This window comes from Panulirus ornatus, chromosome 13 (assembly GCF_036320965.1).
Source record: "Panulirus ornatus isolate Po-2019 chromosome 13, ASM3632096v1, whole genome shotgun sequence".
Classification (NCBI taxonomy): domain Eukaryota; kingdom Metazoa; phylum Arthropoda; class Malacostraca; order Decapoda; family Palinuridae; genus Panulirus; species Panulirus ornatus.
The window spans coordinates 10233166-10260591 of NC_092236.1; the positions used below are offsets into that span (position 1 = coordinate 10233166).

Genomic DNA, 27426 nt, shown 5'->3' on the forward strand with positions numbered 1-27426 from the left:
GCTAACAAGCCAGAGGACTTACCACCATGATATTCTGTTGACAAAGAGAGAGAAGATGCAGGGGATATTTGTCGTCCTTTCTGAGTGAGGTTATCCAGTGAAGTGTTTGGAACGCCTGCAACAAAGAATTTCAGAGAATTAGTTATGAAAATGTACCCATCCCAACTTCATCCAACATGCCCTTTCTAATGTTTCAGGTTGCAAAACATTCAACAATGCTCATGATAGGAGCTACAAGATTCTGCCTCCTTGCTGTGCCATCCACATAAAATCTAGTAAAAGAACTTACCGCAAAAGAGTCCATCCTTTCCCTGCTAATAAGCACAGCCTTGAAGCTGCAGGAACCCCTGGGAAAAAGATCCCAATACTTATATAATGATAACAAATGCTCTTTACTATTCTATCTATATCCCTAATGCCTGTTTCCTGTCAGAATTCCCCCAAAGTGTCACTACAGAAATAGTCTCCATAACTAGTGAACTCCAATGCTGCTTCTTAGCCATCATGCCTCACCCTTAACAGGCCACTGGCAGGCAACTCCAGCACAGTGTTTGATGAGGCTCCTACTTCATTTTCCTACTGACTACTTCTACCCAATGCTCCTGCCTCATGTTCTGACCATTTACTTTCACCTAATGCTTCTGTCTATTACTTCAATCTTCTGCTCCTAACATTTTGCCATAAGGCAAGATTAGCCCATAGGCTCACCACAGAAAAATGAGTTAAGAAGAGTGAGTTGTGTGAGGTATGGGTTGTCATGTGCTGTGTATGACACATGTGGGTAAGGCAGAAAGAAAAGACAGCTACCTGAGTCGGAGGAGTGCAATTTGACAACCAATGACGCGCTGGATCACTACACAGGCATCACTAATCCCCCGAAACCCTGGCCGGCAGTAATGGCCACAAACTACTACATAAAGTGTAATGTATATATCTTAACATACATCGCTAAACTTTAAATCTTGTGTTTGAAACTCCCACAATATTAACAGAACTAATGAGGCTGTTATGTTATCATGTTAAGAATACAGACTGAACAGCTCACAACAAACAGCACACACTCTTACCAACGTATCCTCTCAACAACAAATTAGAAAACTGAAGGTAATATCTAACAAAGCAACAAGTACAAAGTTAACACTGCAACCTTAAAATTTGACTCTTTAAGAGACAAGGCTTCATATGTGCCCAGCCACAACAGTACTATCCCCCTGCCACAACATTCCCATATGCTTTAGTTAATTTTATGGTTCATGCTGAGGCAAAATACTTGGAAGTACTTCATTCATTCTGAGAGATTCTCATGATTCCCGTTTTATACCCACCACAATACTAGAAGAAAGTTTAATGCCACCATACTTTATACACTGAAGAAGTCAACAGGAAAAAGAAAAGGAAAATATAAGCAATGGATGTTGAAGAGAAACTAAAGATGATGGAGAAAATCAAAACTTGAGGAATACTAAAGAAGCTTAAAGTAGATTATGATATGATCAAATAAATGTTCTAAAATACTTTATAGGAGTGACTGAAAAAGTGAAGGATAGTTAGCTGAGATACTGCTCGGATGTGAAAAAAGAATACAAGATTTTAACACACTGCACTTGAACATAGGGTGGTCAGATGGTGGCAATATGTGGGTATGAGTGTTTTCACATTGGAACAGTAATAAAATATACAGTGTTTTGGGATTTTGTTCCATTCTCTTCATCAAAAATACTGAAATGGGTACAAATATACATATATCAAAAAGAAAACCATCAATATAAATTACCTAAGAAGGCATCCACCAGGCCTGAAACACCCTTCATTGCAGAGAGAAATATAGAAGGCAACATCTGCAGACAAGGATGCTGGCTAGGCTCAATCACAAGCGCTGATGATATTGCATACTTGAGGAAAGCTGGAGTTTTGCTGATGACAGTGTGCCGGCTCAGATCCACTGGGTTTCCTGGAGCGTAACAAAATTCACTTAGTCTTACTATCCATTACTATATCAAACTCTCAAATATTTAAGAAATGTAAGTTTTGAAAACTGAAATATCTTTCCTCTTCTAAAAGACCAAATTGGAGATGGAAAGCTGAAGCAAATAAGATTTTGAGTGATGGACACCTGGTGTGCAAAGGATAGAGTGAATTGGAACAATGTAGTATACTGGGGTTGACGTGCTGTCAATGGGCTGAACCAGGGCAAATGAAGCATCTGGCGATAATCATGGAAAGGTCTGTGGGGCCTGGATGTGGATAGGGAGCTGTGGTTCCAGTGCACTACACATGACAGTTATAGAGTGAGTGTGAACGAATGTGGCCTTTTTTGTCTTTTCCTGGTGCTACCTCCCTGAAGGGGGAAGATGCTATTTCCTGTGTGGCGGGGTAGTGATAGGAGTGGATGAAGACAAGCAAGTATATATACATACATATGTACATGTGTATATATGTATGTATATGTTGATATGTATATGCATGTATGTATACGTGCATGTATGGGTGTTTATGTATACATATATATATGTGTGTACATGAGTGGATGAGCCATTATGTATTATAAATAAATAAATGTATAATAAATAAATAAAAATTATATATTTTGGAACATCAGTGAAGATGATAAAAGGGGAAGTGATAACAGATAATGAAAAAGTGAGGGGGAGATAGAGGAAGTACTTTGAAGGACTACTGAATGGGTTTGATGATAAGAGTGGTAGATGTGGGGTGTTTGGGACAGGTTGATATGCAAATTAAGAGAGTCATGGAAAGAGGTTTGTTGAAGATAGCCTTAAGAAAGATAAAATGTGGCAAGTGGATGGTACTGCGGTTGAATTTATCAAGAAAGGGGGTGACCACATTATTAATTGATTGGTCAGTATTTTCAATCTTTGTAAAGGTACTGATCATGGTGAGGTACCAGAGGATTGACAGAATGCACATATAGTGCCACTGTATAAAGGCAAGAGGGATAAAGATGTACATTCAAACAACGGAAGTATAAGTTTTTTTAGTACACCTGGTAAGCAGTATGAGAGGGTATTAACTGAGAGGGTGAAAACATATACAAAACATCAGATTAGGGAGGAGCAGCATGTGTGGATCAGGTGTTTGCTTTTAAGAGTGTATGTGAGAAATACTTAGAGAAACAGATGGATTTGTATGTAGCATTTATGGACTTGAAGAAAGCATATGACGGGTTGATAAAGATGCTTAGTGGGAGGACTTAAGAATATATGGTGTGGGAGGAGAGCTGCTTGAAGCAGTGAGAAATTTCTATCAAGGGTGTAAGGCATCTGTATGAATACGAAGAGAAAAGAGTCAATGATTCTGAGAGAAGGTTGGTCTAGTGGCAGGGCTGTGTGATGTCACCATGGTTTTTCAATTTGTTTATGGATGGAGGGGTGAGGGAAGTAAATGGGAGAGTCTTGGAAAGAGGGGCAAGTATGCAGACTGTGGGAGATGAGAGGTGCTGGGAAGTCAGTTGTTATTTACAGATGATACAGCACTGGTGGAGGATTCAAGAAGTAACTGCAGAAGTGGGTGACTGAGTTTGGAAGAGTATGTGAAAAAAAAAGAAGTTGAGAGTAAATGCGGCATTTACGGACTTGGAAAAAGCATATGATAAAGTTGACAAAAATGCCTTATGGAGGGTCTAAAGAATATACAGTGTGGGAAGAAAGCAGTTAGAAGTTCTAATCAAGGGCATGAGGTATGTGTATGAGTATGAAGAGAAGAGAGTGAATGGTTCAAAGTGGCAGGGCTGTGTGATATCTCCATAATCATTAAATCTGTTTACAGATGGGGTGGTGAGGGAGGCAACCAGGAAAGTCTTGGAGAGAAGGGAAGGTGCTGGGAAGTCAGTTGTTTGCTGATGATATATCACTGATAGGATAGGGGATTAAGAATACTTCCCACGTATTCCCTGCGTGTTGTAGAAGGCGACTAAAAGGGGAGGGAGCGGGGGGCTGGAAATCCTCCCCTCTCGTTTTTTTTTTTTTTTTTTTTAATTTTCCAAAAGAAGGAACAGAGAATTGGGCCAGGTGAGGGTATTCCCTCAAAGGCCCAGTCCTCTGTTCTTAACGCTACCTCGCTAATGCGGGAAATGGCGAATAGTTTGAAAGAAAGAAAAAAGAAGCAGATTCAAGAGTGAACTGTAAAGTTTGGTGACTGAGCTTAGAAGAGTGTGTGAAAGGAGGAAATTAAGAATAAATGTGAATAAAAGCAAGATTATTAGCTTTAGCAGAGTTGAGGGACAAGTTAGTTGGGGCATGAGTATGAATGAAGAAAACTTGGTGGAAGTGAATTAGTTGGGGCACGAGTTTAAATGAAGGAAACTCGGTAGAAGTGAAGTGTTTTAGATACTTGGGAATAGAACCATGGAGGCAGAAGTGAGTCACTGGATGGGTGAGGGACAAAGGTTCTGGAAGCTCTAATGAAGGCATGGAAAGAGAAAATGTTACCAGGGAAGGCAAAAATGGGTATGTTTGAAGGAATTGTAGTACCAACAATATCACATGGATGTGGGGCATGGGCTGTAGACAAGTCTGTGCACAGATGGGTGGATATCTTAAAATTAATAACACAGCCTCAACAAGGTATCTTTTCATTCACAGTGTAACCTCACATACGCATAATCTGGTAACACCTATATGAAGGTATATATATTGGTGCATTCACTCACACTTACATTTCCATGAGCATCAGGTATAGGTGAGGATGCATGAGATATCAAATAGCTACATATGTAGGAAACTCACCTATGATATGCAAAATGCGGTACCATACTTGAGCAATGCAGTCTCGGCTCATACTTGCTGGAATGATATTCAAGTCATCTTCTGCTGCTGAAAATTTTTAATCGATTAGACAAGGGCACATTTACATAGGTATAATAATCAATTGATAGATGTGATTTCAAATGAAACATATCTGCTGATATGTATATTACAAATATGTTTGTAAACTGCAAGAATTTAATTCACTGGGAAGTATGGGAGATACAGATAGGTGACGTTGAATGACCACCTACTGTTCTGTTATCATTTGGTTTAAAGAATGTGATAAGCTAAGACTTTTTGGCAGTGACAAATGTGAGTAGATGATGTCTCATGAGTGTATAGCAAGAGGAGAAATTGGTGCTGGGTAATCAGAGGGTGGCAATAGCATAAGCATAAGCTTGAATGAATCACACAGCTTCTACCTTTCTTTCACTTTCCTGTTCCGATGGCACTACAGCTGTTTCTCCCACAAACAAACCAACTCTCTTTGATACCCGGTTTTCTTCTAATTCTACCTTGAATGAATCAAGTATTCCTTTGCCCCCTGATACTCCTCTTACTAATCCTATGCCTCTCCTGTAATCTCTTTTTGAAATGTCCAAAAAGTGCTTTTCTCTCTGGACACAAGCAAGTCTTATGTTCTAGATGGCATGCGTCCCTGTGTCACCAAAAAGTGTGCTTCTGAACTTGCACCTGCACTTCCTCATCTGTTCTGCTTCCAGTTGAAAACATGAAATTTTCCTTCTTTTTGGAAGCATGTGACGGCACATCCCATCCCTAGGAAGAGTGTTCTAAACTCTCTAAGTATCTTCCTGTTGCTTTGACATCTAACATTTCTGAAGTCTTTGAATCTCTCCTCAACTCCCATACCCACAAGCATCTTGAATCTCTGTCTTCTCTGATCACCAGTATAGCTGCCATAATGCAAGATCCACTGATGATATTCTTTCCGAATGTCTGACCATCATCCCTGAAAGATTTGGGGGAATCTATGAAGTTGTCCTTGCCATATCCAAAGCTTCTGACAAGGTGTGGCATCAGGATCTTATCTCTAAGCTTCCCTCCCTTACTTTGCTGTGTCAGATATAACTTCCTCTCCAGCTAATATATCTCCATGGGTGTTCGATGAATCAGCCTTGATAAAAAAAAAGTAGAAAAAAAGGAATACCTGCAGTTCCCATGTTCTGCCAGAGCATTAACACTTTTTAGGAATGCAGCCAAAGGGATAAGATGGAATGGATATGTAAAATGTGAGGGAGATGATATGTTGGTCAAGAAATAAACAGCAAAAAAGTTAAAACAAGGAAAAGGGGATGAAGCCCACAGAAGAGATGGAAAGAGGCAATGAGAAAACTGGTTAAGGCTATGGATATTTCAAATAATGTAAGAGGAATAATTTGGGATCAAACGTAATGTACTTTGTGCAAAGAGTTAGTGTGAATGGAGACATCAATTTCACTTGAACCAACTTAGTATCAAAAATGATAGTAAGAAGGATTTTATGAATGTGAGAGCCCACATTTCCCTAACACACTGGCATAGGTTGAGGAAAAATGTGGATAATCTCAAAGGCTGTATGTATCTCATCCATCCAATGAAACTGAGTATGAAGTTAATGTGGGTTGTCAGACACGTCAGTATAAATTCTGTTCATGACACGTATCATAAAACTCTAAACTATTTGAGCCATATGATCAAGTAAACAGTTTCAGAATAAGTAACTTACAAATAACAATTTCAGGGAATGAGGGTCCATACATGAAACCAATAAGCTTGCGAGTCAAAGCAAAGTTTATTCGGTTCCACTGGTCAATGAGCCCAGCACGGTGTCTCCATCGCTGACAACTTTCCCTGAAGGAATTATCACAAAATACTGACAATAAATAAGAGCAAACATAACTGCACAAAAAGAAAACATAGAAATATCGCAAACATGAGCAAGTACATATGAGCCAACCGATGAGTTTTATTTGGGTCTATCTAAAAAATATCTACAGGAAGTAGTTATTTCTTTACTCTTTCATTAAGAGATTACTTACATTACACAAATAATCAGATATAGTACAGTGTATGAGAGAGTGATAATTGAGAAAGACGTGGTATGCAAAAAGCAAACGATTTGAGGAGTAGTGTGGTTTCAATTACACGCATGGACCAGGTGTCAGCTAACAAGAATTTGAGGGAGAAATTCTCATGAAAAGAGTGAATTGCATATGCCATCTATGGATCTGTAGAAAGCATATGGTAGGATTAACAGAAATGCCTTGTAGAAGGTGCTATCAACAGACATCTTAAATTTGAGCATTCTCTTTCCTCTATGTATGGGCATTATACATGCACTCTGCCTGTTCTAAACCCCATCACCTTTGGCACTGCATAAGTTAAATAGCCTTACTGACTGGTCAAACAACCCTGTAACCCCCTTGAGAAACTCAATGGTATCCTTTCCTGCCACTTTACCACATACCATCTTTTGTAAGGCTTTTACTACCACCTCATTTTTCACCATGACATCTGACAGGACTATTCCTCTCCATTCCACCTCACCCCAAGCACACTACCTCTCCTACCCTAACATCTAACACATTTAACAGTCCTAAAATACTTGATCCATCTCTTTTTCACACTGTCTTTGCCTCCCTCCACTTCCCTATCTACTCCCCCCATTGTCATTTGCATTTTTTTCTTGTAAACAGAAAGTTAGGGAATGAAATGAGTTTTTATCAAGAGAATGGCAAGAGTGCAAGAATGAAGTACGAAGGGTAAGTGGTTCCTCATTTAAGTGGGTCTACATTCAAGATGAATCATTGCACTGTGGTTGTTTAATCTGTTTATGGATGTGGTGGTGAAGGAGCTAAATACCAGAATCATAGAACAAGAGAAGGGTCTACAGTAAGGGAGGTGAATCAGATGCTGTTTGCAGATGACAGAGATCTGGTGACAACATTTTGGAGACTTTGAGAGTAAATGAGACATTTGGAAAAAATGACTGAGGAAAGACTGACAAAGAGGATAAATGTGTCAGAGGTAGAGGGAACAAGAAGCAGGAGACCAAACTGGAGGTGGAAGGATGGAGTGAAATAGATTTTGAGCGATCGGGGCCTGAACATACAGGAGGGCAAAAGACATGCAAGGAATAGGGTAAATTGGAATGATGTGGTATACCAGGGTCGACATGCTGTCAATAAGGGGGGGATGCTATTTCCTGTGTGACAGGGTAGCGGGAGGAATGGATGAAGGCAAGCAAGTATGAATATGTACATGCGTATATATGTATATGTCTGTGTATGTTTATGTGTGCGTATGGGCGTTTATGTATATACATATATGTCTATGAGTAAATGGGCCATTCTTCATCTGTTTCCTGGTGCAAGCTCGCTGACACGGGAAACAGCGATTAAGAATAATTAACAAATAAATGATATATTTCTATATATATGTAGTTAACCAACTGTTGCCTCTTTATGTAATAAGAGTAATGAAATGAAATTTTTGTTGAAAAATGGCAAAACTGATGTTCTTTGCAGGGTAGAGCGATGGGTCACTTTACCATTCTGGTCAACCTTTCCATGTTTTTCATATCAACTATTCCTTGTTTCCTCAGCTGTGGTATTAGCCAGTTTTGTGTATGTTCTCTTGTTCATTTTGACTTTATCCCTGAAAATGACTCACATTACATCAAAAGCTTGGAGCTTGTGTGTTTATTTTTCCAGCACATTTACTTCCATCAGCCATCAAAACCTAGGAGCTTGTGTGACTATTTTTCCAGCACATCTACTTCCATCAACGCTTCATATGTGTATGTGATTTACTACCATAACAGTAAAGTGTGAAAGTTTGTTTAGGACAGAGAAAGAAATAAAACCTTCAAAATCCTTACCACACATGCAATCAAATTTCCCTAACCACACTGATTTTTAGTGTGAAAGATGCAGTATTTCTAAATATGTTCATATCATTTACCATCAACACCTACCTGCGTACAACACAAGAGTATAGTGTAATGGAAGTTCAGCAGAAAAAAAGAAACATTATTTCCTCTTCCTTGTTACAAAGAGCTGTAAGACATGTCTCCCACACCCTCCTTCACTCTTTACATAACACTGGACCAGGTCATCATAAAGCAACCAAAATAGCCTTTTTGTACTATATGTTATGTCTGATATATTGTTTCATAAGGAAATATTTCTTATCCACTTGCAGCTTAAGGGTTCTGGACCATGCCTGCAGTTTAGGGGTTAAGTATTTTTCTATGTAAACACATACTATAACTTAACACCATCTAAATATCTAAACTTCTAATTCAAACTACAAAACTTTCTAAATATCTAAATATCAATCTGCCTCAATGCTTTATTTCTGTATCTAATAAATCAACCCTCTTCCAACCACTTTCTAATAATACTCTTTATGTTCTTTTCTGCTGCTTTATTTCTTTTATCTGTCTATCTATATCTTTTATTCTCCTTTACACTCTTCAATTATAATTCCCTAATGCATTATTATATGATACGCCTCACACATTCTTTACATGCCTTTTTAACATTATTACCCCTATCATGAAGTTTCATTTTCCTTACATTTTCCTTTCTCAACCCACATATCTCAAATGAAACATTTATAACAGTGTCCCTTAATTTCTCCTATGCTTCAATCATTCTTTAATACTGTCCATTCTGTATGTCAATATGCTTCTCATAAAAATCTTCTGAGTACTTAACTGTCAAGAATGCTCAATAAAGAAACTCACTAACAAGTTAGCCCTTACCTTAAAGAGCAGAATATTTTTGTATACTAACCTCAGAGCATTCCAAAGTGGTGGTGGTGGGAAGCATCGAGCACAGGCTAACAGCCAAGTTTCAAACAAGACACTCAAAACGCGTTCGCACAACTGCTCTCCTGCATCCTCTGTATCATCAAAATAATAAGCAAACTCCACCTGATTCACAAAATGTTATAGAGATTGCTATCTCCAAACACATAAAAACTTAAAAACTATCTAAGTTTCATTTCTTCAAAATATCATAGAGCATATATTTAGTGACAAAATTTCAAAAGAAACATAAGTTACCATTTTTATAGCAATTAAACTAAATCTTATGTTGACTATTTATATACTAAATCCTTAAAGCTACAATACCCTCCTTTTACTTACAAAACAGTCAGTAATTAACCCTTAAACGACAGGTCATTTACATAAAGTTGATCACATTATGGAAAAAAAAGTTTTCAAATCCTGTTTCCCATTATAAAATGAAAGAGATAATGTAAAAATAAAGGATATGTACAAAATAGTGAGTTAAAAACCTTAAACATCCATGGTATAATGCTGGGGTTAATGCATAAATCCCTATGGAAAGTATTTGAGAAATAGAGGAAGAGGGTTCCTGATGGTGAGCATCATTATTTGTTTCCCATTATAAAATCAAAGAAATATAAGTGAATGTAAAGAATATGCACAAAAAAGTAAACTTACACTTTTACATTTGTGTAACATGACACAGGTTACCATGCAGATCCCCCTAGGGAGTGCTGGAAGGTTTATGGAGGGAGTACATAACTAAAATTTTTAGTTTTGATGAAAATAATACAAATAAAGGTAAAGGATATATAAAAGAAAGTGAGCTACCATATCTTATATGACCATGGTATAATGCTGAAGTTAATGCAATGGTCCCCCAGAGAAGTGGTGGAGGGTTGCTGTTCAGGCTGATTCATACAGCAGAAACCAAGGTAACACCTAGTAGCCATCTGAATGTCTTGATATTGATAAGTAGTTCAAATGAAGCTCACGAAGATTAGCACTACTATTCCAGTTCCTACCATTACTATTGCAATGCCCATCGTTTAAGGGTTAATGAAAGGAGCAAAATATTTCAATCTAACTTAAATTATCATCAAACTGGCAGTTGTTGTGAATATAAAACTAACAGTAAATTTGATCCAGATTCTACATTGTCTCCCCAAACTGTAAATGCTACTCACAAGTATGTGTATGCCTGCACATCAAGTATATATCTATAAATTTGCAAAGCTTGATCCTTACCTTTGACAACTTTATCCAGGCATAGCAAGGGAAAAAAGATTCAGTGACTGAAATGCACCATATAAGAACCCATTTTTAGTGAAAAGATAATGATGAAGGAGTGAGTTAAGAAGTGACTTGGCAGACATAAATGGATAGGATATAACCTTTCATTTTATGTCGAATAGTTTCACAAAATCATCTTGCAATTAAATCCTACACAATATCAAGGATTACAATCTATCCACTTTATCCCCCTTCAGCTCTGCACAGCATCAGTGTATTATAAAAAGAAGCAGAATCAGAGAACAAGCACCAAAAGCAATGCACAACATGAGTACATAAATACCAGGCACATCTCCAGTAAAGTTTAGACTTAGAGTGGAGCTGGGTGCACTCTTACTCTCATCTGGAACTAAAGTGGAATAGGTTTATATTATGCAGCAGAGAAACAATGTCCACACACACACACAAACATTAAGTTGCTGCTAGAATATGCTTAATAGGCTGTAGATGAAAACTGAACATGCTGCTCAGATGTGATTATCCTAGAGAAACATAACACAGCAGAAAAATGTGATTGAAATTAAAAGAAGAATAACATATCTAATTTGTTAAGAACTAAAACAGAAGCCAAAAAAACATAATCATCAATAGCACAGTTACCCATTTGCATGTTTCTCTACTTTGATAAAGAATGACATTACAGAAGTATAGATTTTATATAAGATGCTAAAGCAAAAAGGACTGAGTAAATAAAGATATCCAAATATTACGTTACAAGTTCTGAGATACAAGCAAAGAGCAGAGACAATTCAGTGCTTAGATTTTATTCAATAAAGTTTTATAAATAAAGGAAAATTCATCTTCATCATCTCTAAAAGTATATCATCATTACAATCAACATCTACAATTATACTATTATTAGGATGAAATACATATGAGTCCTAACAAAAATCTCTAATCAAAATCTGCCCATGAAGTGCATGGTCAGCCAACTCATAGTACATTTTCAAAATGAGGTCAGCATGACTATCAAGGACAGGCAACAGGAGAGCTGGACACAGGAATACGTGCATAAAAAAAAATTAACATTGTAAGACTGGCAAAACAACCATGCAGTCAATCACTCAATATATGCATCACTACAGCCTGATAAATGTTACCCAAACATCAATCACTCTGCATTTCCAACACTAAAGACTGACAAGTCTATCTTCCATGTATGCTTCTATTTTCAGTACTTCTATGTTTCTCACTGACAAACAAATATAAAGAAAAATATATATTTAAGAGGTTTTTAAAAGATGTTTCCAGTAAGATATCCAACAATGTAACCTCTAACTTGTAAATAAAAATCAAAGAAAAAAAATCTTATGCAGCACTAACCCAATGTTCTAATCAGAAGATAAAAATGATTAATAAGGATAACTAACGTTTATATAGGTCAAAAAATAAGAGCAGCAGAAATCGATAATTTGCCTAACAGCTGAAACTGATAAGGCCTTGTGACATTTCAGATGATGTTTGATGAATGAATGGGGAACAGATGAAACAAAGGCATTTTGTGTAAGAAGGTGGTCTGAATAAATACATTGGTTTTACTTTATGGATCAACTTAAGTGTTTATAAAGAATGCTGAGGATTATTCATCCTCTCCAAATTTGGTACTAGTATGTATTCTGAAGGTGTTTAGTTTATGGCCTTTGTGTTGATGTTTGTGATGTGGGACATGCTTGTCATGCCTATCTGCAATTACATAATTCTACGGAACAGGGAGGGAGTTTTACACTCATGAGGTCCCATCTCTTGAACATTTTCTGCAACTGTACAGCCTTCTGAACTTGTGTATGTTGTCCTCATTCACCTTGCTAAACATATTTCTTTATTTCATTCACATACAATGTTCTCCCTGCAAACATACTTTCTTAGCTTTATATTAATATAAAATATCTTAATGGTGCAATACTAATTGTTCCACTTATACTAACAAAGACAAGCTGCATAAAAAATTCAGGACACAGCAAGACCTAGCTTGGTCAATGCCCACCAGTCTGTGATGAGAAAAACCTTAGTTGAGACATAAACAAACTCAAAGTTCTTAAGCAACTGCAGTGTTTTTTGTAGTTCAAGGGCATTTTTTTCAATTAATAATGGCAGATAAGAGAGGCAGCAGGGTGCATGTAACAAGAGGTCCAGAACACATTTCATATCAGTGAAAAGCTGAAAATGGAATGTCATGAGCATGGGGAGACTAGCTCACACTTCATTCAGGTCCAAGGACTTTATGACATCATCAAAGCCAAGGACAAAACAAAGAAGTTTGCTAGTTCTTAGATCAGTGGCCCTTCACCAGACACTTAAGATGTGCCAACAGCACTATGCTCAAGGAAGTTAATCAGAATGCAACCAATACCTCTGCTCACCAGCTGGATTTGGCTGAGCAGTCCTTCAAAGCCAGCTGATGGTGGCTCAATCATTTCTACAATCTTCACAGACTGTCAGACAAGAAAGAAAGTGAAGAAATAATGAGTGTTGACCATAATGCTGTGGAGCCATTCTGCAGAGAGATCAGAGAAATCATCAACAGCAGCAGCAGCCTTAAAACATTCCATCTGTATACTGGGGATTATGACAAGGCTTTAATGGCTGAATTCTGCCTGAGAATAGCTAGCTCACAAGAGTATGTCTAGAACCTCAGTCTACAAGACAAGTGTGGAGCATATTTCTGTGCTGGCCTGTGCCAACACAGATGGCCTCAATGTCCTTAAGCCTGTTGTCAGTACAACCAAGAAACTTTGTGTTCTCAAGGATCTCACCAGCCCTCTACCTGTGCTATCCTATGGGAACAAGGGTGTACAGTTCATACACTATATTTACTCTCAATAGTTCCAAAAGTACTTTGCTACATCTATAAGGAGCCATCCACACAAAGCAAAGGCCCTGCTCCTCCTCAACAATGCTCCAGCCCAACCACACTCTAATGAACCGTCAAGCAATGATGAACAGATCATGACAATGTTATCGCCGGCCAATGTCACCTCCCTAATCCAACCCATGGATCTAGGAATGACCATACATGGCAAGAGATTCTACAAGAGACACACTTGGACCTGCATTACGTAAGTAATGTCATCCCTGAGAAGGAGAAAGAGAGAGCCAAACAGTCCCGACAAAACCTGAAGAACTAAAACATCAAGGATGAAATTTTCAACTTGGGTGATACCCTTCAACAGGGCTGGAATAAAGGGCAGAAACCTGAGGTGGAGCATAACTTTGAGGGAATTCAGCCAGAATATCTTGCCAAAGTCCTCAACCAAGCTGGAGACTATCTGGAGGTTGAAGTTTAGCAGCAGTAAGAGCATAATGCTGATCTGTGTGGATATCAGCATCTCATGGATGGTGAGATTGCCAAGGTAGTGTCTAAGTCCTCTGAGCTGTTGAGGGAAGTGTTGAAAGAGGAGAAGGATGTTCTTGATCCCCAGAATGTGAAGTTCAAAAATATTTTGGCTGCCATCATCCATAACAACACCAGGGAAGTCAGTACTAGCTATGAACATGTGAAGAGGATCAAGTCTGGCTTGGTCAAGATGCAGCATGACTCACTGATAAAAACCTTTTTCTAGCCTCATCAGCCTACCAAGAAGTCCAGAACACTGAGAGAACATTCTGTAAATACAGCTTCCACCTTCAGCATACCTCTCTATTAACTTCAGGACTTATACCCCTGTTTCTCATCAGGGGTGATTTAAGTCACTCCAGATCTACCCAATGAATTATTTTCTGATTCAGAGTAGTTTTTACAATTCCCTAAACAATGCCCATCTGGGAGGGTGGACCTATAGGAACCAACATCATTGAAGGAATATCACAAGTTTATGTTAAACTTGTTAATATTTCATTTATAAATGCTCCTTGAAAATATATGAAATAGATCAGAATTTGGTTTCTAATTGACCACCTTTCTCTTCAATTAGTCAATCAGAATGGGTATTCATTGTATTCCTAATCACTAATCACTGATATCTCCATGAACCAAAAACACTGATGGAATAACATAAGTTTCCGTTATACTTGTTACTATTTCATTTAGTAACACTCCTTGAAAATATTTACGACTGATCAAAATTCAGTTTCTAATGGATCACATTTCTCTTCAATTAGCCCATTAGAATGGGGTTCATTGTATTCCCAATCACTAATGTTTATAAAGTATATAACTCAATAAAATGTCATTACTCTTCCCAACACACAGATAGTATCAACTCCCTGGTCAGTCCCTATCTACTACAGTAGTACTCTCACTTTCCTAAAATACCCTGTTAAATCCCTAAACACACAGTTCATGTCAACTTTACACTGATACACGCTATTGATTTCATGGTATTCTCTGAAATATTAGTAATCGTCACTCATAAAAAGAAAAACAAATAAGGATAAATTTACCTTTAACAGTGGGAGGAGACAACAATGCTGAGTTTATGTGCAAGAGAAACAACAAAAGTGTTTGCCATGTATCTTCACTAAGACAAGGAGAATTCTGGGCAATGTTCTGCAATGTACGAAGCACCCGATGACACAATACAGCTTGTCGGTTTATGACATCTGGCCCTGTAACCATATATGCCACATCAAATTCACAAGTTTGACTCCAAATGCATCCCAAATCTTTCAGAATAAATATATAATTGATGAAAAAATTTAAACATCATCTTCACTGAAATGCAAGTAAGCTGAGTAAAGAAATTGGCACGAAAAGCTGAAAATCAATCCTGTTAATTCAGTAATCATTTTGAAATATGAACCAACATTGCAGTGTGTAGACTGATATACCCTTGATAATATATGGTATAACAAAAGTAACGCTATTATGATATAAAAAGATCACAAGAAAGCTTACCTTGGGCTCCTCTAGGTACAAAGAGATAATAAAAATGGTTTATGATTATCCTTGCATAGTGATTTGGATCATTAAGGATTGGACCAGGAACACTGCTCTTGGGATTGGGTAGTAATGCCGAAAGCCACTCACAGTACACGCTCACACAATCTCGCAGAATGTCAATCTCGGAGAGTGGGAAGCTCAAGCCATGGCCAAGAGCCTGAAAGGAACACATAAGTAGCACTGAAAAATAAGTTGCAGTAACAACTTTATTCATGTTGAAGATCATATTACAATGAGATTTTATAACGCTGCCTTGTCACTGCCAGATGATTGTAAGGCATTTATGATTACTGTATACCCATTCAGCAGCACCACTGCAATACTTTCAAAAGAATCACATTTACTAATACATTCATATTATAGAATGCAGCTTTCAAGACTGGGCCACTGAATCTTTATTCAAATCACTGTATCGTCTAGCATTCCAAAAGAAAATTCAAGCTCTCATTCAGACCATATCATTAATCATGCTGCATTTAACAGAAAAAAATTTGACTATACTTTTGTGAGTAGCTAATGAAACAGGTTACGGCTATTGCGTCATTTCAGGCCTGTACCATTACCCTGAGAACTAAACTCCAGAAATAAGAATATCATTCATTTCTCAAGTGGTTTTCATTGGTACATGTCCATCAAAATTGCTCACATGCATGCTATAGCTCATGCAACTTTAACTTCATGCATACAACTAAAATCAAACTACGGTACAGCATAAATAAAAAAGGCCACATATTCAGAACGAGTCATAGGTTACCTACCGGCATGAGAACTTGCAGCTGCTTATCATGAACAATTTTACTCTTGACAGGCGGTCCAGGTTTAGTAAGGCCAAGACTACCAGCGAGGTGCTTAGCTGTTCCTGCTACAAAGTCACGTCCAACGGTCCAAGGTATAGCATCCTGAAAAGGAAAAAATTATGACAGGTGTAAAGTTTCAAGGTATAACACAAGTAAAATCAAATATGGTTTAAAAACATTATTCAGACAAGAAGACATCCCCAGAGGCAAAGAAGCAAAACATAGTTTTCAAAAATCCAAGATGCAAAATCTTCTGCAATTGGTATACCTATCTATATAGGTTAGTTAAGCACATATACAAAACATTCAGGTACTTAACTGATTTTCTACACAAGTAAACAACCACCGCAAGTATAAACTATTTCTTATGGGTATTCTTAAACAGCACTATAGCATGAATAAAACTCCTACAGTACCTACAGACCAACAGAGTCAGCTGTCTGTAAAACGAATGATCTATCTATCTATCTGTATCTCTGATGCCTGTTCCCAATTGAAACTCCCTTAAGGGGGTGTCCATGGCAATAGAGACTAAAAAACTAATGATGAACCTGACTGTGCAAATTGTATGCTGTCAGTGTTATAAAACCTAAACACAGTTCTTACCTTAAAAGCACTAATAGCTGCTTCATCACCCCAGCCTTGCTGAGGCACTAACTCGGATGGCCAGTCACTAAACATCCTGGATCCTCAGGCTAACACCATAAAAGTACTCAGCATCTTTCATGTTCTGAAGAAAAAGAAAGGAGTTATGGAATGCATTCTGTGATGTAGTTTTAGGACTACAAATAAGTAAGACTTATTAGTAATACTGTAATATTCTAACCATATTATATGAAGCAAAAAAGACCATCACCAAGCACAGTTATGATCTCTAAAGACAAATTACCAAAATATCCAAATTTGGTTGTATCACCCTTTAGGGTAAACTAACAAAATCCATAGCCTAATACCTTCAAGACTGCTCCCACTTTGTAGCATCAGCTTCCAAAGCTGACCAATCTGCTGACCTTGGCTATCATGACCCATGGTAGTGATTTCACAGTTTCAATATGTGGCAGTGAAGATCAATGCTGTCTCACTTACATGTGTGACATTTTCAAAAACTCTGCCCTCACAGCAGCATCCAAAAAACACACTAGTGATAGTACTGAGAACAGTATTGCAAAAAAGGAAGCAAAATGTACTTGTCATTAAGCAAAAAACAAAGGAAATCTTACAAGAATTAGATAATGGGAGATCAGCACATTGCCTGAATAAGTCTTAAAAAATCAGAGAAGGGTACATCACTATGTTACATAAGTAAAACATGATGTTCGTCACACACCTTCACATGAAATACATGTTCATCAAATGTTTTATCATGTACATACAATTTTTTCATAATTGCTCACCATGTCCCATGTAATTTAGATAGGACCAGGAAAAGATGGAAAAATGGCCTTACTTGCCTACATCCAAGACAGACAATCGCATGTTTACCAAATGGCGTCCTAGCTTCGTCTCTTCGATGTATATCAACTGACTTACATTTCTCCCTTGTGTTTCCCCTGATGATGTGATTATTACACGAAAGTGCACTTGGGAACTTATCGTGTTTTATTTTCCCTGTGGACTCATAGGAATATTATATATATATATATATATATATATATATATATATATATATATATATATATATATATATATGAGTGGATGGGCCATTCTTTGTCTGTTTCCTGTTGCTAACTCGCTGATGCAAGAGGTGGCAATCAAATATGATATAAAAAATATATAAAAAAAAGTATATATTAACTACTCTGAGAAGTTAGGTGCTTATCACAGGTTCAATTAATCTTTTTTATAAGTGTTGCACCCATTTCTATATTCTCTAATCCACATTAACCCTAATAATTATAACGACACCACTACTGTATTGTTATATATAATAACATGGAAAGATACAACTTCACACCTCAAAATCAATTCTGCTAAATTATATAAATGCAATCAATAGCAATAAATAGCTATGTAGAGCTAAAATGACAATTACCCCACATTTTCCCTCATCCTCATAGCCCTCTACACTCCTATCTTACCATTTTCCCTCATCCTCATAGCCCTCTACATTCCTATCTTACCAGTATTAACATACAATTAAAAGTATACTTGACACAAATAACTAAGGAACATGAGCGATTCTGTTTTGCAATGATACTGTAATGTGTACAGAATAGAGTATGTGGTGGAATGGTATTCTTAGCAATCTATATTGATAATAGGTTAGTAATGAGTAGAGCTATCAGTATCAGAGAAAGTGTGGGTTTAACAAGTTGGTGAAACTCTTCTGGAAATCAAGAGAACCAATAAAAACCTTATCTAACTTCCCTATTAACTAAAATTTACCATTTTTATATCTGAAAAATATGTGATTGATAGGGTCTTGAATCTACACCTGGTTCTTGTATGCTGTATGCATTCAATTCTACACATACACGTGCAGAGAATGTTATCTACCAGTTCTGGCAAGTATCAATCACTACTAATGGACCTTATTCACCATGTGGAAGGATGCATGTTAGTCCTTGCTAAAATATTGTGAATAAGGTACTGAAAGTTAAGCTAAATATCAGCTGCCAGGGAAGTTCGGTGTCTTTCATAAATTCAATTCATTCCCCATTTAATCTTGTTGGAATACAATTCTTTCACTTTCATTTCCTAACCTTCAATTGGTATGCTCTGGTTTCCAGTGCCTTTAATCTTATGCCAAATAAAATAACAGGCTACCCTCCATACCACCATTACATGACCCAACTTAGCAAGCTCCCACCTAACCTTCAGGAAAGACTTCACACTATGCATGCTACCTATAATGCTCTTTCTCAAGAGATATATGTCCGTCATACTTCCGGTTCAACTTCGTAGTTTGCCTGGCCTCTCCTCCTCCGCCTCAGGAAGCGTACGTCAACAACAGGGTAAACGCCTCCAGCTGACATGACACTACAGGCATAATTTAATTTTATGTTTATGCTTAACACATTTCCCTAAAGCTACAAGACTGATAGTTTCAACACGGAGAATATTATAGAATATCTATTTCTTAAACACTTCCATCAAAAATCAACTATTCTAACATCTAGAAATATATGAAAAGGAAGACATTTTATACTTATAAAGGGGGGGAAACGATATATAAATTGATACTATATATGTGTATCAATGCAAATAGTGCTAAGAACAGAAGAAAAGATAAGGAGAATTGAACATCCTGCTTAATTCAAAGAATATATTGAGAGCAAAATTAAAAAGTCGGGAAGCACAACTTCAATGGCCGATGGAATCTAGAAATTTTCCCCCTTTTCTTTTGCTTACTTTGACGTGCTATCCTTTACATCCTCTTACTTTGACTTGCAACGATTTCCTTATTGCTATTCTTCTTACAAATAACTAAAATAGTCATCAACACTTTCATTTATGCTCGTATAGTATGGAACCAAATATTTAGGAAAAATTATCGTGCAATTTACAAGCATTTTTTTGTCATACAGAAACAAAACTTGAAGAAAATAGCGCTAACCTCGCAGTTTTCTTAATTGTATTGTACATTATATCACAAATATGTTGAGACTGATTATTATGAATCCGCAATTATAATAATTTCTCTCTCTCTCTCTCTCTCTCTCTCTCTCTCTCTCTCTCTCTCTCTCTCTCTCTCTCTCTCTCTCTCTCTCTCTCTCTCTCTCTCCCTACCTATCTATCTATCTTTATATATATATATATATATATATATATATATATATATATATATATATATATATATATATATATATATATATCACCCTCCTGCCCAAGGAGTCCCTGCAGCACTCAGGAAGCTGACCACGTCCACCGGTTTGAACAACAGGTCATAAAGTGTTGTGATGTGTGTGCCTCTATGTGCAGAACCTACAGGACTATCGAGAAGAGCTCGGTGTCTTCTTTGAGGTACTTGCACCTTAGGTATGAAGGGTGTTGGTATATGCTGAAACGGTGTTTGTAGTGTTATGGTGATGGGTGGTGGTGTCCTGAGCGTAGCTGATTTCTGTATCTCTTCTCTGCTATTCTATCTACAGGTCTTCGGGAACTTTCCTCTTTTGGTTCTCTAACAAAAAAAAAAGGAAAAAAGAGTTCCGCCGCTTTGGTGGGTGTATGCTGCAACTGTCATATTCAATGCAACTGTCATATTCTGGTCTGCAATTGTTCCGGTTCTGATTCCATCATGCTCCTCTTAGCCTGTTTTCATTTGTCCTGCGATTTTCATGTCTTGGCGAGTATTGACTCATGCCACCATTCCAGAGAGAGAGAGAGAGAGAGAGAGAGAGAGAGAGAGAGAGAGAGAGAGAGAGTCTCACACCCAACATTAACACCACCAACAGGGTATCGACGGCCTGTTTGTCTACCCTCGCCCAAGGTCAGGCTGGGTTCTATGACCTCCGTCTCCCGTACGTCTTTGACACAACGGTCAGCTGCCGCCCGTGTGTTAAGCATACATACACACACGGTCTTTAGTACTTTGTAAAGGTCTCCAAGGATATGTAGACTCGCTCCTGCTAATGGCAGATCAATGGCTGATGATCTAAAAACGCAAGATGATGACGAGACAAAGAGAACGGGGGCTTAACTGTGATTCTAATCGCTCAGGAGACAGAGTGCAGACAATCAACAGGTGAAAAAGAACTTTGTGGCTGACACAAATATCCCCAGGCTATCCCCCAGGATATCACAGCAGGAAGACCGTAAATTACCGACTACCAAAAGACTCAAGGGCTTGTCTCAAGGCTGTACATGTCCTCGGACATGGGCCATCCTTAGGGAAGCTCAGGTTAAAAGTCATCGGCTGGCAGAGGTTGGTACCCAATCATCAAGCAACCAGCGGAGGGATTGAACAGCTGAGAGACCTACTGTGGAGGAGGAGGTTTAAGAGGCATTGTAAGCCAGTCAGCATATGAGAGGTATACGAGAGCAAGGACATTATATTGAAAGAGAGAGACGAAAAATAGAAAGAATATAGTTGAGAAGACTGGAGATAATGTAGAAGTTTTACATAGATTCATTGTGAGTAAATTGTCCTTTGAGAGTAAACCAATTAAGCGAGGGGATATAGAGGAAGGAGTTGTAGAGGATGATGCAAAGACATTCGAGGAGCAGAATGACATATCCAAAAGTGTTTTCAAAGTGGAAAACACTATGACCCCCAAACACCGGTGAGATGGAATGGGGTTAGCAGGTCTTGGAATGTTTGAAATTTCTAAGAGACATAAAGAGATTGCCACGGGGCCTTGATCCACATATCAACGTGTGCTGAGGGTGTGTAGATACGCTTGTAAGGCAACTGAAACGAGGATCAATATGTTGTTTGGGGGACAGTTAAGTTCCAAGGAAGTGCTGAGGACAAATATCATACCAATAATTAAGAAAGGAGAACGTGAAATTGCTCTGATCTACATGCTAGTCTCACAAACGAGTGCAGTATGTAGAATGCGGGAGAAGAAGAAGAAGAGCGAGACGACATGGGTTCAGGTCACGTAAACAAACCTCTTAATCTTGTATGAGATAATTAGCTTCGTTTAGATCAACAAGAAAAGATGAGTAACTTGTGCATATCTATACCAGTAGGAAGCATGTATCACTGTCTCATCGAAATTTGGTAAAGAAGCTGGGTCTTCAGGCAGAAACAAGGATAGAAAATTAGAAAGTTACCACAGGGCTTGATCCGTGACCATTGTTTTTCGTAACCTGTGTAAATGACTAGCCAGAGGGCTGGACCCATGCCTGACTATGATTGCGGGTGATGACAAGGTCATGAGGGAAGTTAAGAGTAATGAGGAGTGTATCAATTTACAAGGGGACCTAAACAAACTCCAAAGTTGGATTGAAACATTGGTAGACGAAATTCTCTCGATTATGGGCACAGTGAGAGAACGCCTCGAAGTGAAGACTCTCTAGTAGGAAATAAGCTGTAGAAATATGTGTATGGGAGGGTCTTAGGAGTACACATTTTGTACTTAATGTGAGAACCCTACTTTAAGAATACTCGAAGGAGATAAACTGTCTACTGACAATTACTGGAATCAGGCGCTGCACATGGATACATTTTACGGTCTTATACTTTAAAAAAAATTAATAATCTGCAAATAGAACTGCTTCAGGTAATGTCTGCACTGATTGACTGAAGAATTTTCATTTATACAGAATCAGATTGGTATATTTTCTGATAATGCTTTAAATTTTTTTTTTTATGTCTCAAGAGAGAAGGTACAAGTAAAAATACTGATGCAAACATAGTTACCCTAACCGTACGTCCATCCACATGTAAATGCAAATATATTCAAATAAAACTGAAAGTCATACTAATGTAAATATGCACCATCTGACAATATAATAAGCCACATGAGTATAAAATGGCAACACGAATATTACTGATATATATACATATATGTATGTGAGAAATACTTAGAAAAGCAAATGGATTTGTATGTAGCATTTATGGATCTGGAGAAGGCATATGATAGAGTTGATAGAGATGCTCTGTGGAAGGTATTAAGAATATATGGTGTGGGAGGCAAGTTGTTAGAAGCAGTGAAAAGTTTTTATCGAGGATGTAAGGCATGTGTACGTGTAGGAAGAGAGGAAACTGATTGGTTCTCAGTGAATGTAGGTTTGCGGCAGGGGTGTGTGATGTCTCCATGGTTGTTTAATTTGTTTATGGATGGGGTTGTTAGGGAGGTGAATGCAAGAGTTTTGGAAAGAGGGGCAAGTATGCAGTCTGTTGTGGATGAGAGAGCTTGGGAAGTGAGTCAGTTGTTGTTCGCTGATGATACAGCGCTGGTGGCTGATTCATGTGAGAAACTGCAGAAGCTGGTGACTGAGTTTGGTAAAGCGTGTGAAAGAAGGAAGTTAAGAGTAAATGTGAATAAGAGCAAGGTTATTAGGTACAGTAGGGTTGAGGGTCAAGTCAATTGGGAGGTAAGTTTGAATGGAGAAAAACTGGAGGAAGTAAAGTGTTTTAGATATCTGGGAGTGGATCTGGCAGCGGATGGAACCATGGAAGCGGAAGTGAATCATAGGCTGGGGGAGGGGGCGAAAATTCTGGGAGCCTTGAAGAGTGTTTGGAAGTCGAGAACATTATCTCGGAAAGCAAAAATGGGTATGTTTGAAGGAATAGTGGTTCCAACAATGTTGTATGGTTGCGAGGCGTGGGCTATGTATAGAGTTGTGCGCAGGAGGGCGGATGTGCTGGAAATGAGATGTTTGAGGACAATATGTGGTGTGAGGTGGTTTGATCGAGTAAGTAATGTAAGGGTAAGAGAGATGTGTGGAAATAAAAAGAGCGTGGTTGAGAGAGCAGAAGAGGGTGTTTTGAAATGGTTTGGGCACATGGAGAGAATGAGTGAGGAAAGATTGACCTTGAGGATATATGTGTCAGAGGTGGAGGGAACGAGAAGTGGGAGACCAAATTGGAGGTGGAAAGATGGAGTGAAAAAGATTTTGAGTGATCGGGGCCTGAACAAGCAGGAGGGTGAAAGGCGGGCAAGGAATAGAGTGAACTGGATCGATGTGGTATACCGGGGTGGACGTGCTGTCAATGGATTGAATCAGGGCATGTCAAGCGTCTGGGGTAAACCATGGAAAGTTCTGTGGGGCCTGATGTGGAAAGGGAGCTGTGGTTTCGGGCATCATTGCATCACAGCTAGAGACTGAGTGTAAACGAATGGGGCATTTGCTGTCTTTTCCTAGCGCTACCTCAAGCACATGAGGGGGGAGGGGGATGTTATTCCATGTGTGGCGAGGTGGCGATGGAATGAATAAAGGCAGACAGTGTGAATTGTGTGCATGTATATATATGTATGTGTCTGTGTGTGTATATATATGTGTACATTGAGATGTATGGGTATGTATATTTGCGTGTGGACGTGTATGTATATACATGTGTATGGGGGTGGGTTGGGCCATTTCTTTCGTCTGTTTCCTTGCTCTACCTCGCAAACGCGGAAGACAGCGACAAAGCAAAATAATTTTCCAAAAGAAGGAACAGAGAATTGGGCCAGGTGAGGGTATTCCCTCAAAGGCCCACTCTGTTCTTAACACTACCTCGCTAATGCGGGAAATGGCGAATAGTTTGAAAGAAAAAGAATATATATATATATATATATATATATATATATATATATATATATATATATATATATATATATATATATATATATATATATATATATATATATATATATATATATATATATATATATATAAGAAGTATATGGCATAAGAGTATGACCACCACAACTGTGTTGTATCTAATGTTCAGTCGGTTTAAGTACGATAGAAAAAAGTAGTTTTCTCAGTTAGGCTCCACCAACTTCATCACTGCCTACATAGTAACGTCCCATACATAGCGTTAGCTTCATTAGATACCTTGAGTACGCACAGCTAACTATTCCTCTACTAGAGAGACAATGTAACTGTATTTGTTCTGGATAAAGATTTGTGAAATGTATATATCACCGACATTATCCATCTGTCTTATATTTATCGAAGCCAGGTGTAAGAGTGTTGACAACGGTTAATGTTGATTATCTGATCTCTATCGATTAGATGCTTTCAGTGTTTCAGAGACAGGACATCATTGTGTGCTAACAGAAATATGATTCTTTACTTTGGCCATGAGTCACAAAATTTCGGGATACAGAGAAGCGAGAATTACGATTTTTGCCATGTAGAGGTAGACTATACAAGTTTGTACTTTGCCGGCTTGCCTGGAGGACCCAATGTTTTTCGTTGTTTACAGTAAATCTAGGCTATATTTATATCAGGATAGGACTTAGAAAATAGCATATGCTTATTCTATGCATAAATAACCATAAAGAATGCTAGAATACATTAATATTCTCCAAAAAATCCTATAAATCGTTATAATTCGTATCTCTTTTAAAGATACCCGCGTCTTTTCAGGATGCTTTCGTCATCGAACTGGCTGGGGCATGTGCCACCTACTGAGTTCCTATTACTGTTTATGTTTAGAGTGTGTTGTTATATGTTTCCTATCAGTGCCACTCAAAACGTTAAACATTACATAGAAATAACACACATAAAATGAGAGGGCCAATGTTTTCTTTATGAAGAGAAATATTCCCAGAGAGCATTATATGAAATGGCAAAGATTGGCAACTACAGTATCAGCTGAGGAGCAGCTGAGCGGCCAATCAGCTGGGTAGGTGTCAAACAAAGGATTCCCTTCAGTCTCAGCTGAGCGTCGCGGTGAAGGTGCAGTAGATGTCCGTTCTTCTGGACAACAGTGTCAATTTCTTAATAATTTCGAGATTTCTATGGAAGCAAGCCCAGTATTATTCCCGGTTAAACTCCAAGAATAAGAAGTCAATGCATGTCGCCAAAAGCAGACTTGTATATACAAAACTGTCGAACTTAGATAGGGTTTTTGTTTTAGCTGAACGAGTACTGATTCCAAGATTTTGGAAAGCAAGAGGAGAAAAGCAACTGCAACATCGAAAGTAACTGAATCTACAGTTTTGAAAAAGCATGGGGCATCTCGTCGAGCAATCTGAGGTAGGTAACTAATGACTTTATGTATCAGGCATTCAAAGAGGTCGCCAAGTAGAGACTACGAAAGGTAGCGGGTAGGCTGCACCGGTGGTGTCTGCTTGCCAGCGATCACTAGATTGATATTAAATTGTTATGGAAGGATTGTTTTCCCTTAAAACATATATAATAAACTGGTGACCTTTCAAACTAGCGAGGTTTAACCCAACTGTAGAAGATGGACGTGGAAAACCCAACGAAAGAGCCAGTCGCTACCAAGCGCAAGTAGGCCTATCTCCCCAACAGGGATGGGACGCGGCGGTGTATCGATGAGTCAATAACGGTAGGACTGCATAGCAACAGCCAGAGTTCTTGTTAAAGCCTAATACGAAAGTATTACCTGTAAATTCTATGTGATGTGTTAAGTGTATGGTTGAATTCTAACCTGAAAAGTTTATGGTAGGCTATTTCATTTGTTAAACTTGTAGGCCATGATAATCCAAGGAAGCTTTTCCAATCCTTAATCCATGTGGTCATTCGGAAACTTTACCTTTAATTAATGTTTCCATTTCAATAAGTCCTGCCTCTCAGTCTCTTCTCCCCACTCTACCCCCTCCCCTGTCCGTGATTCTCCCGACTTCCTTGTTCTCATTGGCTTCTTTTCCTCCTGGTTCTCTCCCCTAAGATTCTCGTTCTTTCCCTTTTGTCTCTCTCTCTCTCTCTCTCTCTCTCTCTCTCTCTCTCTCTCTATATATATATATATATATATATATATATATATATATATATATATATGGCCCGGTAACAAGACCTGTTAGTACGTTCAAGAGCTCCAATGAAAGAGCAAGTCAACAGGATTTACTGACCATTGGATAAGGAAGATGCAATACAATCATCATTCCTAACACTCTAAAACAGTATGACCCGCAGAATGAAACGACCAAAGAAAGGAATGGGGGAAAGGAAGAGGCAAGGAATGCAGGAAGAATCGATGGAGAAAAATAGGAATATAAATATATGTATATATATATATATATATATATATATATATATATATATATATATATATATATATCAGTCTAAGCCAGGTACCCAATTTATCGACAAATTGGGGTGACTGTGGGCTGAGTACCGCGTCTGTTATTCGAACCCGGGTGGGCCAGTGTTTGATTTCATCAGCAACGCTAACTACGGTACTACGGAAGCCCAGAGATAGTAGCTGACTTCCAGAATGAAACAATTTACTTAACCGGGGATATTGGTTTTAAAGCCAGGATCATGCCCCAGTTGCTGGACAGATATGATAAAATGATAGACCTGTTGCAGGATAAACTAAAC

The 27426-nt window shown here is 38.2% G+C and overlaps 2 protein-coding genes across 11 annotated transcripts in view; one reads left to right on the forward strand and one right to left on the reverse strand.

Annotated features, from left to right (window-relative positions):
- Positions 1–19513, reverse strand: part of LOC139752723 (ral GTPase-activating protein subunit beta) — an 83233-nt gene extending 63720 nt beyond the window's left edge. For 4 of the 9 annotated variants that reach the window (XM_071668564.1, XM_071668563.1, XM_071668558.1 and 1 more), the window contains exons 1-11: positions 19380–19506; positions 17140–17263; positions 16495–16635; positions 15692–15893; positions 15238–15402; positions 11141–11206; positions 9566–9674; positions 6493–6617; positions 4746–4832; positions 1775–1951; positions 23–115 (exon numbers count right to left, since the gene is read on the reverse strand). In XM_071668564.1, the coding sequence (XP_071524665.1) occupies positions 23–115; positions 1775–1951; positions 4746–4832; positions 6493–6617; positions 9566–9674; positions 11141–11206; positions 15238–15402; positions 15692–15893; positions 16495–16635; positions 17140–17214 (1240 nt within the window). In that variant the 5' untranslated portion in view covers positions 17215–17263; positions 19380–19506. Of the gene's footprint in view, positions 1–22; positions 116–1774; positions 1952–4745; positions 4833–6492; positions 6618–9565; positions 9675–11140; positions 11207–15237; positions 15403–15691; positions 15894–16494; positions 16636–17139; positions 17264–19379 lie in introns of all 9 variants that reach the window. The other 5 variants (XM_071668556.1, XM_071668557.1, XM_071668560.1 and 2 more) reach the window with 5 other exon arrangements.
- A 6278-nt stretch (positions 19514–25791) lies between these two features.
- LOC139752724 (sestrin-2-like) overlaps positions 25792–27426 on the forward strand; it is a 63084-nt gene continuing 61449 nt past the window's right edge. For both annotated transcript variants that reach the window (XM_071668565.1, XM_071668566.1), the window contains exon 1: positions 25792–26115. In XM_071668565.1, coding sequence (XP_071524666.1) covers positions 26089–26115 — 27 coding nt within the window. In that variant the 5' untranslated portion in view covers positions 25792–26088. The remainder of the gene's footprint in view (positions 26116–27426) is intronic.